At 47.6% G+C, this 13261-nt stretch overlaps 1 protein-coding gene across 1 annotated transcript in view; it reads right to left on the bottom strand.

The window, feature by feature from the left end:
• The window catches only part of MTMR2 (myotubularin related protein 2), a 39770-nt gene that overhangs the window by 888 nt on the left and 25621 nt on the right, over positions 1–13261 (bottom strand). The window contains exons 7-13 of the mRNA XM_010022657.1: positions 9276–9425; positions 8294–8482; positions 5869–6054; positions 4794–5000; positions 3152–3244; positions 1877–1990; positions 353–529 (exon numbers count right to left, since the gene is read on the bottom strand). Of these exons, the coding sequence (XP_010020959.1) occupies positions 353–529; positions 1877–1990; positions 3152–3244; positions 4794–5000; positions 5869–6054; positions 8294–8482; positions 9276–9425 (1116 nt within the window). The remainder of the gene's footprint in view (positions 1–352; positions 530–1876; positions 1991–3151; positions 3245–4793; positions 5001–5868; positions 6055–8293; positions 8483–9275; positions 9426–13261) is intronic.

The following is a 13261-nucleotide window of genomic DNA, read 5'->3' as shown; positions in this document are numbered from 1 at the left end:
CAGGGGTTGGAACTGGAGGAGCTTTAAGGTCCCTTCCAACACAAACTGTTCTGTGATTTCTATGATTTCCCCCCAATTCTGAGTGAGATTTCCCAACCTGCTGAGCATCACCAGCTCCTGCAGATTTCATGAGGCAGCAGCCTCCAGCTGCACACCCACACCAGGCAGCAGTCGGTGCTGCTGTTTCATTTGCTGGCGTTTGCATTTAGGCTTTTGGGTTTAGATTTAAGCAGCATCACTGTAAGTCTGTACATTACTCCTTGTGCTTCAAAGGTGCTGGACTCCAAACCGACAGCATTAGCACTAGCAGAGAGGGAAACAGAAGTAAGATCCTCGGAGGAGACCGACGTACCTGCGGTTTCATCCTGGGGTTCCAGCGGATGTAGTAGCCGACCCACAGCTCGAGGTGGCGCATGCTGGCCACGGGATACAGGACGTGGTTGGAGTAGCTCACGTACAAGGGGTTAGTAAAGTCTTCCAGTTGGCTGTTGATGTAAGACCAAAGCGATACTGTCTTTTTTGGAAGGCTCTGTAAGGGAAGGGGGTGGAGGAGGCTTTATTTCCCCTACAAATCCCAGCGTTTATCTATAAAGTACAACGGCATATATACATCTGCCTGTCATTAATACAGAGCTCCTTGCCTTTCTGTAGCTTAAAAAATAACCCTGTTCTTTTGATATGGTCACTGCAGGCGAAGCACACAGAGGCAGGCAGAGGCACACACGCTCCCTTGGCACAGGAACACCTACCAGGAACCGCCATTGGCACAGCAACGGGACGCTGGCGTTGAGCTCTCGCTGCTTTAGTTAAACTTCACTCTTTAAACTGCTCCTGGAGGACTTGCTCGAGTATTTAATTGCAAAGAAATAAAGAAAACATTTGACTTAGGCCCTGATCTAGTGGAATAATTAGGCTGGTGAATAGTCCCCATGAAACCAGTGTGGAAGTGCTTTCTAGATTAAGTACTTCACTAGGCTGAGGCCTTAAAAAACCCAAACCTACACAGCACGGGGGGTTTCTTCTCTGAAAATTACAATTATTCCAGCACTCTGAACTTCAGAGGAAGCAGGGACCCTGATTTCACTCCAGTACAACGGTATATCTTTAGATTGTTTTTAACTGATGTGCTATCGAATACAACCACGTAAGGTTCACGCAGTACTGTCCTCAGTGTACCTCTGTGATGCTGGGCTCCAACCTTTTGGTGACAAAATGCTTCTTTAGGTAGGTGAGATGGAATAAGCGTCACTGCTCTTCCTCCTGATTCCAGACTGGGTCTGAATGTATGCATCTATATGCCCCTCCCTCGGCAAACAAACCTGGACCAGACTGCAGGGCAGAGCTGGTGGCAGGACCTAGGGGCACGTCCTTCCCAACACTGGCAGCTCTGTCCTCTCCCTCTTGGGAAAATGCAAGCACAGCAAGAACCAGTTACTTGCTGTAACCTATGTGTGCAGAATGACAATGCACACTTGGTAGTTAAAAGCAACCTAAAGGGACAACTTCAAGGAAAAGGGAGGACAAAAAGGTACCAATCTCCACAGAGGAGATTACATTAAACTGAACTTCAGAGCAAAACTGCATTTCCAACTACCTAGCAGACACCAGGCGCTATTCAGCCACTAGTGAGTAGCTGAAAGCCATGCTGAAAGCAGTGGGACTGTCCAGAGGGAAGTGGTAATGATCTGAAATGTGAAGTCTGCAACAGCAGTTTGTGCAAAGGGGAAAGTACCCATGTCCCAGCTGTTAAGAAGAGAGCTTGGCATTCCCCAGACCTGCAGCTACCCCTGTCTTTGAGCACTGAAACAACTTCTCTAGCAACATCTGGCCTGCTAAAGCAATCACAGGCCTTCACCTTGGCGAGAAGCTGTCTTACCTCCTTCACTCTCTGCTGCTCACTGCTGCACAGGAAGGTCCCAAACAAGCAGCTGTACAGGTGATCCAGGATGGTTATCAGGAAGTACTCGTTGAACTCAAATGCTGTGGGAAACTTCAGACAGAACCAGAAAATTAGGCTGGCATTTTAGAATGGGAATTGCAAATCTTCTCCCACTTTGTGGTAAGGAGTTGTCCTCTCTTTTTGATTTCTAAACCAGGATTTGTCCCTGTTCCCTGCCTGGCTGGATAGTCAGGATCATATCTGCTCCTTCCAGAAGTGAGAGCTTCTCTCTTGGAAAGCTGCTCTACACGTGCAGAGAGGAATTTTGAGCAAAAGCCAGAGGTCTGAAGGGTTTGACTGTTGTGTTTATACACACTCAGCGCTGCTTCAAACCGAAGCCTGCTCTGCTGTGCCTGCCCCTCATTGCAGCCCCTGCAACGAGACTGTGAGCAACAGGCTGAGGCACATGTGAAATAATGCATAAAAAGAACTGGAAACTGCCCAGAACCAAAAGGAAATAACCTGTGTGTGTAATGCAGCCCTTCCCAGAGGGAACAGCAGGGATGCACCCTGCAACAGGAGTCAGCGGGAGGAGCAGGTGTATAGGTGGGAGCTGTGTTTACTGCTGGTGTTCATGCAGAAACGACCAGACCAAAGACAGGGAGAACTGAAGCTCCACAAAGCGTCAGAAAGAACACACGCAGTGAACCACAAAGACAGGCTGGGGCAATGGGGAGGAGAGCAGGAGACCTTCCTCCCTCACAAGCCACCCTGCTCTGACCACGCTGCCCCAGCCAACATCCTGACCACCATCACCAGCTGCAGGTCAGGATGCCCGCTCACAGGAGCAACCCAAGGAGAGCATGATGAGTCTTACAATCATGGAATAGTTTGTGTTGGAAGAGATCTTAAAGCTCATCTAATTCCAACCCCCTGCCATGGGCAGGGAGACCTTCCACTAGAGCAGGTTGCTCTAAGCCCCTGTGTCCAACCTGGCCTTGAACACTGCCAGGGATGGGGCAGCCACAGCTTCTCTGGGCAACCTTCTTCTCACAAGCTCACATTTATTACAGCAGCATGTAGGTAAGCAGCACCCACTAAGTAACAAAACTGATTCAAGCTGACATCATGGCCTGCCTGTGCGCTTGTGCATTCAGGCTCTCCCCTAAACAGAGTCTGCAGGTCCAGCTTGGAAATTGTTCCTGTGGCCACACAACGTGCAACACGTTGGTACACCAGGTTTGTGGACATGTGTGCCAGCCAGCAACCCACCTGTCTTGTCATCTGCCAGACACAGTCGATGAACTGGAGGAAGACAGGAGAGCGATCTGCATCTGCGTGATTCTTGTCTCCATGGCCAACTCTCTGAAACAGAGCAGGACAGAGAACTGAGCCACACAGGGAAACTGCTGGGGTCTCCTCTCAGTCACCCACATCTATACCTACAGCTTTTAACACGGTTCAAATGAATCTTGGTTTTGCTTTGTCCCTATCAGTGTGTAAAGGAGTGAAGGGCAGCTACTCCCTTCCTCTTTGAAGTGAGATTTCTTTATGGGGATATTTTCATGCTAAATGAAAACACGAGTTGTTTGACTAGCGGCTCCAGATGCTGTGCTGGCACCGGTTCCAGTCAATAGCTACAGTTCAGAGGGGAAAAAAATGAGAATACTTCTTGCTTCAGCTGCAGCTGTCGTCCTGGCTACTGCAGTAGTACAGTGTGCTAGATGTGAGCAGCACCTACAGGCACGGCATGCGGCGGGAACCGTCACACAACACCTCGCAGCTTCCAAGCGCTGTACAAACACTGACCTAGCCCATCTCCCGCCACCTCAGAAGAGGCAGTGATGAAAGTATCCCCAGAAGTAGGCCTCCAGCCCCCACCGTGCTGTGTGGCCAAGACAGGATTCCTTACAACTAGCACAGCACATGAGGGGCTCTGTATTACCCAGGAGCCCTAAGTACTGTACAAAGAACAAGAACACGTAAGTAACAGAGATCCCTACTTCCGTAATGCTGTTGTCCCCTCACCAAAGGAAATCAGTATCATTATCTTCCTCACATACGCAGGGAAGCTAAAATACTCATCATTCAAACACCAGGTAACAGCTTTGCTGTGGCAAAACCTCAGTGCCTCAGTTTCTCCACCTTCCTCAGAGCATCTGATTATGCAACCTACCATCACATGTGCTGTAAACAGACCTTGTTCTATCCATTGCCAAAATTAACAGCCACAAAAGAAGAGCTACCAGCAAAACACAACAAGAACAGAGACTGAAAGGATTCTACTGAAAGGCTCTCTCAAATCCCATCAGTGCAAACCATAAACTGCTGCATCACACACCCCACAATGCTGCCTCTCTGCAGCTCCAGGGACACCACCATGAGCTACTCTTGGTCCAGTCTCAAGCTGCTGAGCTTTTACCTAAACAATGAAAAGCCTCCCCAAGAATAAAATGTACCTGAAGAGAATATGAGGCCAAGGCCACAACCACATTCCCCACTCTCTTCAATACCAAGGCATTTGTTAGGTGACAGTGACCAAGCAGTCTCAGAAAATGGGCTGAACTGGAAAGAGAGGCAGAACATATCCCCGTGGTCTCTGCCAATTCCCAGCAGAAACACCTATCCTGGACCCAAAGCATACTGTTAGTTTAAGCTTAAGCATGGGAACACGACATGTCAGCCAGGCTCCTGAGAGATTTAATACTACCTGCTCCTGGTATCTAACCAATACTGTCTCCAGGGAGGTTAAGAGATGACTGGAATTACAGGTAGAAAACAACAGCAGCATCATTCACCTTTCTTCTGTGGGTTCAGCTGGGAGGCTTCTCACAGGAAGGGCTAAACTCCTCTGAAAGCCTTCAAGGTGGACAATAACTTTCTGTCCGGTGCCTTCCCAGGGCTAGAGACTCACCAGCTGAAATCTGTGGCCGAAGCTCAGCCACTCCTTCTCCACCAGCACTTCAAAGCCCCTGATAGTCCGGTAGTAGCCATCTAACATGAGCAGAGACAGGGAGGTGAGCTGGGCGGTCCGGTCCCAGCCATCGCTGCAGTGTACCACCACAGACGTCTTCCCTGACTCCACCTTGTCCGCGATGCGAAGGGCTCCAGCGAGAATGAGCTAGGGCAAGGGGAAAACTGAAGTTATGAAACCTCGTTGGAACAGAAACTGTAAATGAAAAATGGCCAGTGACAACACAGGGCAAACCAAGGGCTCTGCCTGCCTCAAGGAGAATGGTAAATCAGTTCCAACTACTTTGTAAGTAGGACAGCAAACTGGTGAACACATCTGCTGTTTCAGCCAGATGACAACACATCTAAGCTGTAGTGCAGACACAGCTCTAGAAGAGCTCTTGCATTAAGCTCAGTCCTTGAAGAGGTCAGGATTTAAATGCAGGAGCAATTCTGTGTCTGACATAAACACAAAGGGCCACTGCCTTGAAACTGCCCCAGGAGCAGATCTGCCCCTTGTCTGCATTAGCAGGTTGACAATGTAAGCTGGACATTGCTAGGAGAGAAAGAGCTTCATTTGAAAAGCAACAACTGGAGAAGCTGAAGCATTTTGCCCCATCATTCTGACTGTGCTTAGATTCCTGAAAGGCTGATGGGGCACAAAATCCCAGCATTTGCTGGTCTGGACCATCAGTAACACCAGGATGTGGAGGATCCCTGAGTCAAGAGCTTGGAAACTCTGGGACTCCTGTGCTTGAACCAGGGCTTTCACTGTTAGCATTACCCAGGAACACACTTCAGTGCCAAAACACCATCTCTCAGTATTTCAACCCCCGCTCTTGTCCCTCTTCCCATCTCTTCCAAGATTCCCCATTCCATGAAACCGTGGTTTTAGTTGTTTATAAACTGAAAACAAATTTCAAGTCCTCAAATTTCTCATGAGTTGAAAATCCAGCCCTGGAGCTGCCTCTGGATACCTTTCCCAGAGAACAGACTGGTGGCTGCCAACCCACATCAGGGGATGCAGAGCTGCGTACCTTGATATGCTCTAGCCAGTGAGTTGACTCTAAATTAGACAGCCAGTGGGTCTCCTCGATATTGGGATACACAATTTCCTTCAGTTTTCTCAGCGATTCTCTCATAACGTGGATATTGTGAATGTCCAGGAACACTAACTCTGCATTCTGATAGGCATCCTCGCTCTCATAGCCCCCTCCTTTAGCCTGAAGAACAGAATCCACATACAAATCATTAAGCAAATCCATATTTTAGACTTTATCCCCATCGTTCGTCCTGAGCAAACATCAGCTGACAAAATACCACAGTGATTGTGGTATCTAAAGGGGGCAGAAAACACTGGATTTACCTTACAAATGAGAACAAACATGTACAGGCACACACTTTGTGTCTCTTTCCTGCAACAGTGAATGAATGCTGTAATTTTTACCAAAGAATATCACATTACAAGCTTTCTTCTTCTCTGTAATTATCATTTATCCCCATTCAAGCTGCTAGCTCATTAGAGCCACTATTCTGTCATTTACAGATTTACCATACTATTCCAGAGGAGTATGTCCCCCACACTAATTGCCTTTCCTAAGGAGAGGGAAAGACAGTTTAAAACTAAGGAAAAAAATCAGCTTTGGTGCAACAAAGCAGTTCTTCCATTAAAACAGGGCTTACAGTGATGGCATGAGGCATTCACTTTAAAAAGGGTAGAAAGGAGCCTGGGGACTAGCAACCTGTCAGCCTCACCCCTGTGCTTGGGAAGATCAAGGAACTGATCCTCTTGGGAGCCATGCTAAGGCACATGGAGGACAGGGAGGTGACTGAAGACAGCCAGCACGGCTACACCATGGGCACATCCTGCCTGACCGACTTCGAGGCCTTCTGTGATGGAGCGACTGCATCAGTGGACAAGGAAAGAGCTCTGGATGTCATCTACCCGGGCTTCTACAAGGACTTTGGCACAGTCCCCACAACATCTTTCTCTCTAAACTGGGGAGATACGGGTTTGATGAGTGGACCGTTTGGTGGATGAGGAGTTGGTTGGATGGTCACATCCAGAGGGTCGCGGCCACAGGCTCAATGTCCAGATGGAGATCAGTGACAAGCGGTGCCCATCACGAGTCCATACAGTGACCAGTACTGTTTAATAACTACATCAATGACAGACAGTGGGATCAAGTGCACCCTCAAGTTTGGAGATGACACCAAGCTGAGTGGTGCAGTTCATAGGCCTGAAGGAAGGGATGCCATCCAGAGGGACATGGACAAGCTTGAGAACTGGGCCCACAAGGCTCAACAAGGCCAAGTGCAAGAACCTGCACCTCGGTTGGGGCAACCCCAGTATCAATACAGGCTGGGCGATGAAGAAGTTGAAAGCAGCCCTGCCAAGAAGGACTTTGGGGCTACTGGTGGACGAGAGGCTGGACATCAGGTGGCAGTGTGCACTTGCAGCCCAGAAAGCCAACTGTATCCTGGGCTGCATCAAAAGGAGTGTGGTCAGCAGGTCGAAGGAGACGATTCTCTCCCTCTGCTCCACTCTCATGAGGCATCTGCAGCACAGGAAAGACACGGACCTGTTGGAGCAGGTTCAGAGCACCTCCTCTATGAGAGCAGGCTGAGAGAGTTAGGGTTGTTGAGCCTGGAGAAGAGAAGGATCCGGGGAGACCTTATTGTGGCCTTCCAGTACTTAAAGGGGGCTTACAAGAAACATAGGGACAAACATTAGCAGGGCCTATCGGGACAGGACAAGGGGTAACAGTTTTAAACTAAAAGAGAGGGTGGTGAAACCCTGGACCAAGTTACCCGGAGAGGTGGCAGAAGACTCATCCTAGGAGACATTCCAGGTCAGGCTGGATGTGGTTCTGGGCAACCTGAAACTAGTTGAAGATGTCCCCACTCACTGCAGGGGGGTTTGCACTAGATGACCTTTGAAGATCCCTTCCAACCCAAACTGTTCTACGATTCTATACAGCAGGAAGAACTCAGCAACATCCCTAGACTTTAAAGATCCCCAGCTTCTATTTTGAAATGAAAGATCATGATGCCTGATTTTCAGAAGTGCTGAGTAGCCCCTGCTCCCATCAGGGCTAACAGGGACAGACTTCTGATGCTGTTAGAGGAAGCAGTCTTTCAACCATGTGAAGTGAGAAATGGTGATACGCAAGATCCAGGGTGCTAGAGTCTGACCTCAGAACTACTTTAACTCTTCTTTTCCCCTTCCAATCTAATCTCACTTCCCATTATAGATTAATCCAAGTGGATCTTTAATGGTCACAGATATCTTACAGATACCAGTGCAGCCATAAAAGTCTGTCTAGAGAATCGGATCACTGCATAAGATTCTCTTTACAGTTGAAAACCCTTTGTGATCCTCAGGAATCATTTGAAATGGTGGTGGAAGACACGCTTTTAAGTGTCTACACTCCCCGCTTTAGACAGGGAAAAGCACCTGACCTTATTGGCTACAGCATTCACACTGGGCCTTGCATCAAATATGAAGATTTTATGGGACTGAGCATTAGAATCCATGATGGCTTGAAGGTACTTTTCATCTTCCTTGCTTCGCTTGCCACTCACTCCCACCATTGGCTGGCTACAGCGAGTGATCGTTGCTTGACTTTCTGGGTGAATCCATGACAATACCTTTGAAAACAAATAAGAAAGAAACGAAGGAAAAATGGGATTCATTAAATCAGTGAAGTGTTTTATCTGTAATTGCTTGCTCTGAGATCCTGCCATGTATTAGCTGCTTCCAGAAGGCATAATTCTATTAAAGAACACTTCTGTCCTTACTCATTCATTGTAGGGGCATTCTCAAAGTTTGAACAAACAAAAGGTGACTGAAAAGGTTTAAGCCTGACTTTTAAATATGATGCACACTGTTGTCTTGCTTAAGTCACAAACACACTTCTCACTCTGCAGTCATTGGGCTATGCCTTACTTTACGTTACACCATATGAAAGTTAAGCATTTTGGGAACAGATTTAATTTTCTATAGACTTGAGAAGTAAACCAGTGTCTTTTCAGTTACCACTGAAATGATCATCTTAACAATGTGTTTTGTCTTAATTTCATTTAATATGCATTTTCATCAAAAGCATCACTAAGTATTCCCCTATCCTGAAAGTGAGAATAGGCCAGACAATTGTAAACAGCTAAATAGGGCTGCTTCGTGTTTCCCGGGATCTGAACTGAGATTCGGTCTGGGTTGTGCTAAGTTATCTTATCTTCTCATTTTGGTTTAGTCTACATCTCTTTCACAACAGTAGTTCCAGCAGATTATGTTGCTAACTCCTCAAACATGTTGCTGTCACTTTTATTATGCATTGACCATTTATTTGCTCCCTGGAATCCACTCAGCCTGATCTTGGTATTATTTATGGCCCAAAGGTATGTAACAAAGCCACATAAAACTGGCTTCTCTTGTCACACTCACTGGTATACGTCCTCTTGATCTGAAGGATGCTACTCTCTTTAATTCTTCATCAGGAATGTTTACAGGCACAGCTAGAATGGCAGGGTATGTATCACACAGCTCATAGCGCTCATTAATCTTGGTCAACCTCCAGCTTTCATTGGGAATTCCCTGTAGAGTAAACAAGAGCAGATTAGCAAATGAGTTGCTCTAAGACCTCAGCCCAGTCAAATCCCCAGACCTGGAATTCAAGGCAACTTTTGATAATGAAGGACATCTAGGGCTGGAGCCTGGGACTGCATTATCTCGGTGACTTGCATTTATGCCTCTTCTCAGAGAGGTAAATGTTTTGCTCAGATCAGTGAAGAACAGGAAAAACAGAAGACTGCAGGCAGGCTCACCTATGGCTGCAGATGTGGCAACACCTCATCCTCCAGAGAGCATCCTCCTGGTCTCATCATGGTGCTTACAGGAGACCCAGGAGCAAGACAGAACGGGTGACCAACACTCCTCACTTGTCACTTAGCTCTAACATGGTGAATGAAAAATGGGGATGGAAAGTGGAGTTACCAGATAGGATGGAGGCGAAGACAGAAAAGGCAGTAAAACACCCCCCCAAAAAAAATCAATCTGTTTTGGCCCTTGTTTGGTGTTTGTGACACAGCTGTGCAACCCCCCTAAAAACATCATCAATCTAGTATGTCTCTGGCTGCCTGATTTTATGTGATCTGGACAGTGATGTGCAACTCCATGTTCCTCTCAGACCATGTTCTCTGGTTGTACTAGTTTGACTCTAGCTGGGAGAGCAGGGAATCTACACACACGTCATTGAGCTCAGCACGTCCCGGTGAGGAAGCAACTCAACAGCTTCCCAGCTGACAAGCTCCAGGTAACACCTGCAGCACAATGGGGATGATCCTGACAACCTGCAGACTTAGTTTGGCTGATGCTGGGAGTTAACAGAGCAAATCAGTGTGGTTGCTACTGTGTGCCTGCAAGGAGAGATTCGAAGAGACAGTTGCTGCAGCAGGGGTGAGCACCGATACAAAGCATCTCTGTGGGGAAGACAAATCTACTACAGTGACCAAGGCCAGACTGCTAAGCACAGAGTCTGTTTTAGAGGAACATCAGCTCTTAAAACAATACATGCTTCTGTTCTAATAAACAGTACTTCATTTTCAGGAGGGTGGTGGGACACTGACTGCCACTGTCGTGGCTCCAACAGGAAATAAATGACAAATGTAGCACAAGTCAGACGAGCTGTGGTAATTATGGTTGAACCCACACAGACTGCAGCTGATTCCTTTCAGAGCAGCGAGTCATGCTGTCAAAACAGCTCATGGTTAGAAATGTGAGGAGAGGACAGACCTTCTGTCTCATACTGGTCACACACCCTGCTTGTGAACCACCCCTGGTCCTGGGGCCCTCCCTGGGAAGGAAATGTTACTGCAAGGAGATCAACAGAGCTGCCAGGATCATGAGTAGCCCAAAACCCTAAAGGAAAGCTATTTTTGGTACTGCCTGAAGCCAAAGAACTGGCAGAAACAGGCATCTAATAGTGTGTATATGTAGTCCAAGCTTACTGATGAGTAAAACACGCTCAGAGGTGCAGAGCAGGCATGGAATCTCCTGGGTCCACCAGCTCTGCTGTCCGCTAGGGAGTAGCAGGACTTTTGCTCTTAGCTGCCCACCAACTATGATCAAACTGGTTACTATCTGGAAGTGAATTAATAGCAAATGACTAGATTGTTCTCAGTCCTGTTCTAGTAAGTACACGGCTGCACTGCAACGGATCCATCAGCAGCACTTGGGTATTTCACCTTCCCCAAATATGAATCCAAACTATGCTGTCAGCACACTCGTGGCAAGGAAAATGGGAGCTGACAAGCAGTTACATGGAAGTAAAGCTCCTTTTCATTCTACCTTGCAACTCTACCAGTGCTTACAGAGAACAATGAGCAGTCACTGGCACTGCAAAGCTTCCTCCTCACCATGCTGGGCAGAATAGCTTCAGCACACGCTGCTCAGTCCAGAACCAGCAATAAGTCTTTCAGCTGCCACCCTGACAAACTTGAATAAAATCTTTCCTCTGCACTAGGAAAATCCATGGCAAGCCCCCTGGTTTAAACCAGGACACCCCCAAAGAATGAAAATCTGCTGTGTGTCAGCGTTCGCATTCCTGTGAATGTCTGCTTTCCCCTGGCACAGGAGCTTCAATCACAGCACCACCCAAAGAGGGCTTTGGATTCGGATCATGACTCTCTCTAAGGACTTGAAGCAAACACAAATAAGCCAAGTGGGCTGGAAGAGAAGCTGAATTTGCATCTTCCCAGAACGTTTGCCACAATGCAGTGTAGGTTCTGCATTTATTCATGCCCCTTCAGATTTGTGCTTTCTCCAGCTGGAATCAATAGAAAAAGCTAAACGTGATATAAAGCACATCGGTATTTCCTCATATAAGATGCGTTTCACTGCTTCTTGGTAACTTGAAAGCAACCAAAAGTCTACCATCAAACCAACCCAAACCGTTGCACATGTAACTCAAGAAGGCTCTGCAGGCTCAAGACTGGCTCTGAGAGCTGCCTGCCTGGCATCTGCAGCAGGAATCCAGGAATTCCTCGCTAGCTGCAGGTTCTGATCATCCCAAAGCTGCCAGGGAATGTGGCTGCTGGGTGTCTACATCAGTGACCAGAGCCTGGTGCACAAGGTCTGTCTTCTTCAGGTGAACTAACGCTGCTACTAGACCCTGATGCCAAGAGAATCCATGTGTTCAGCTGCTGCCAGAGGGCAAAGTGAGGAAGGCAACGTGGCCATGTCTATAAATTAAATATGCCCATGACCATTCTCATTGAGACTACATCTCACATCCATACTATTTAACTCATTTATTCTGAAAACAGGGCAGTTTGTCCAAACTGCCTACTGGTGATCCTTGACTTGCATCAGCCTCTGAACAATTCCATGTCCGGGAGCAAATGAGCTGGCCTTGCAGCACCCCACAAGGACCTCTTCAGGCCCAAGCTCCACTGCGGCCCAGCTGCAGACTGCCAAGGACACTACAAAGCCACATGGAAGAGCTGTGTGAAAATCTATAGGAAGACAAGAAATGTGAAGCTGCAGATAGAGGCAGAGGATGAGATGGGGATCGCTGCCAGCTCTAGGTTATAAGAGGGGAAAACAACATCATGAAACGGTATAAAACCCAAAAGGAGAAGCTGTGAGTTTAGTAGGCAGTCACACAACAGTCTGTGCTGGTGTTGACATTACTGGTGGCAACAACCACCCAATGGAGGCAGGTGCAAAGGCTGACCCTTCTCCTTTCACTGGTGCCTGCATGGCTAGGAAAGTCTCTTCAAATGCCTTCTCTAATGTGCTGAGTACTAATGCTCAGCCCAGTAGCTAGTTAAATCTCAGCTATCTTGTGTGTGTGTTAACCAGTAAATAACTGCTTCGTGCTCCCAATCTGCACACATCTTGCTGGAAGAATATCTTCGTGCATGGCTAAAGATGCTCACAAACACTCACTCAAAAGAGGGATGGTAACAGCCTGGATGAAGCTACGCCTGCAACTTGCAATGAAGGTGTCCCAGTGCTTGGGAACACTCCTTATGACTATCATCTAACCGAGGAGACGCAGCCTTTTTGTCACCTCCACATGCAAACCAGACTTGGTTTCCTTCTGGATAGTCATTCACGCCTTACTTTAGCGTCCTGTGCTCAGTTATCACTTGAGCTCTGCATGCTGTAGAAGATGGAGTTTCTTCGCTTGCAGGGGAAAACCGCTGAAGACACACCAGCATGGCACTGAAACCACCACCTTGCAAAGCACGTGTTTAAGCTTAAGCACATGCGGATCTTTCACTGACAGTAAAAAAAGCCAATATCCTTGCTGGAATTACACCCAATCAAATCTCCATGGCATCCAGCAGACCAATTCTGCTGAGCTGCAGCGCACAAGGCAGGCAGGGTCCTGAGTTACGCACCAGCAGTGCCTCTCAAAGCTGCTT

This window comes from Nestor notabilis, unplaced genomic scaffold (genome assembly GCF_000696875.1).
Source record: "Nestor notabilis isolate BGI_N333 unplaced genomic scaffold, ASM69687v1 scaffold5579, whole genome shotgun sequence".
In the NCBI taxonomy this organism is placed as follows: Eukaryota; Metazoa; Chordata; class Aves; order Psittaciformes; family Psittacidae; genus Nestor; species Nestor notabilis.
Note: the sequence above shows the minus strand (reverse complement) of the source record. Positions and strands in the feature narration are given on the sequence as shown.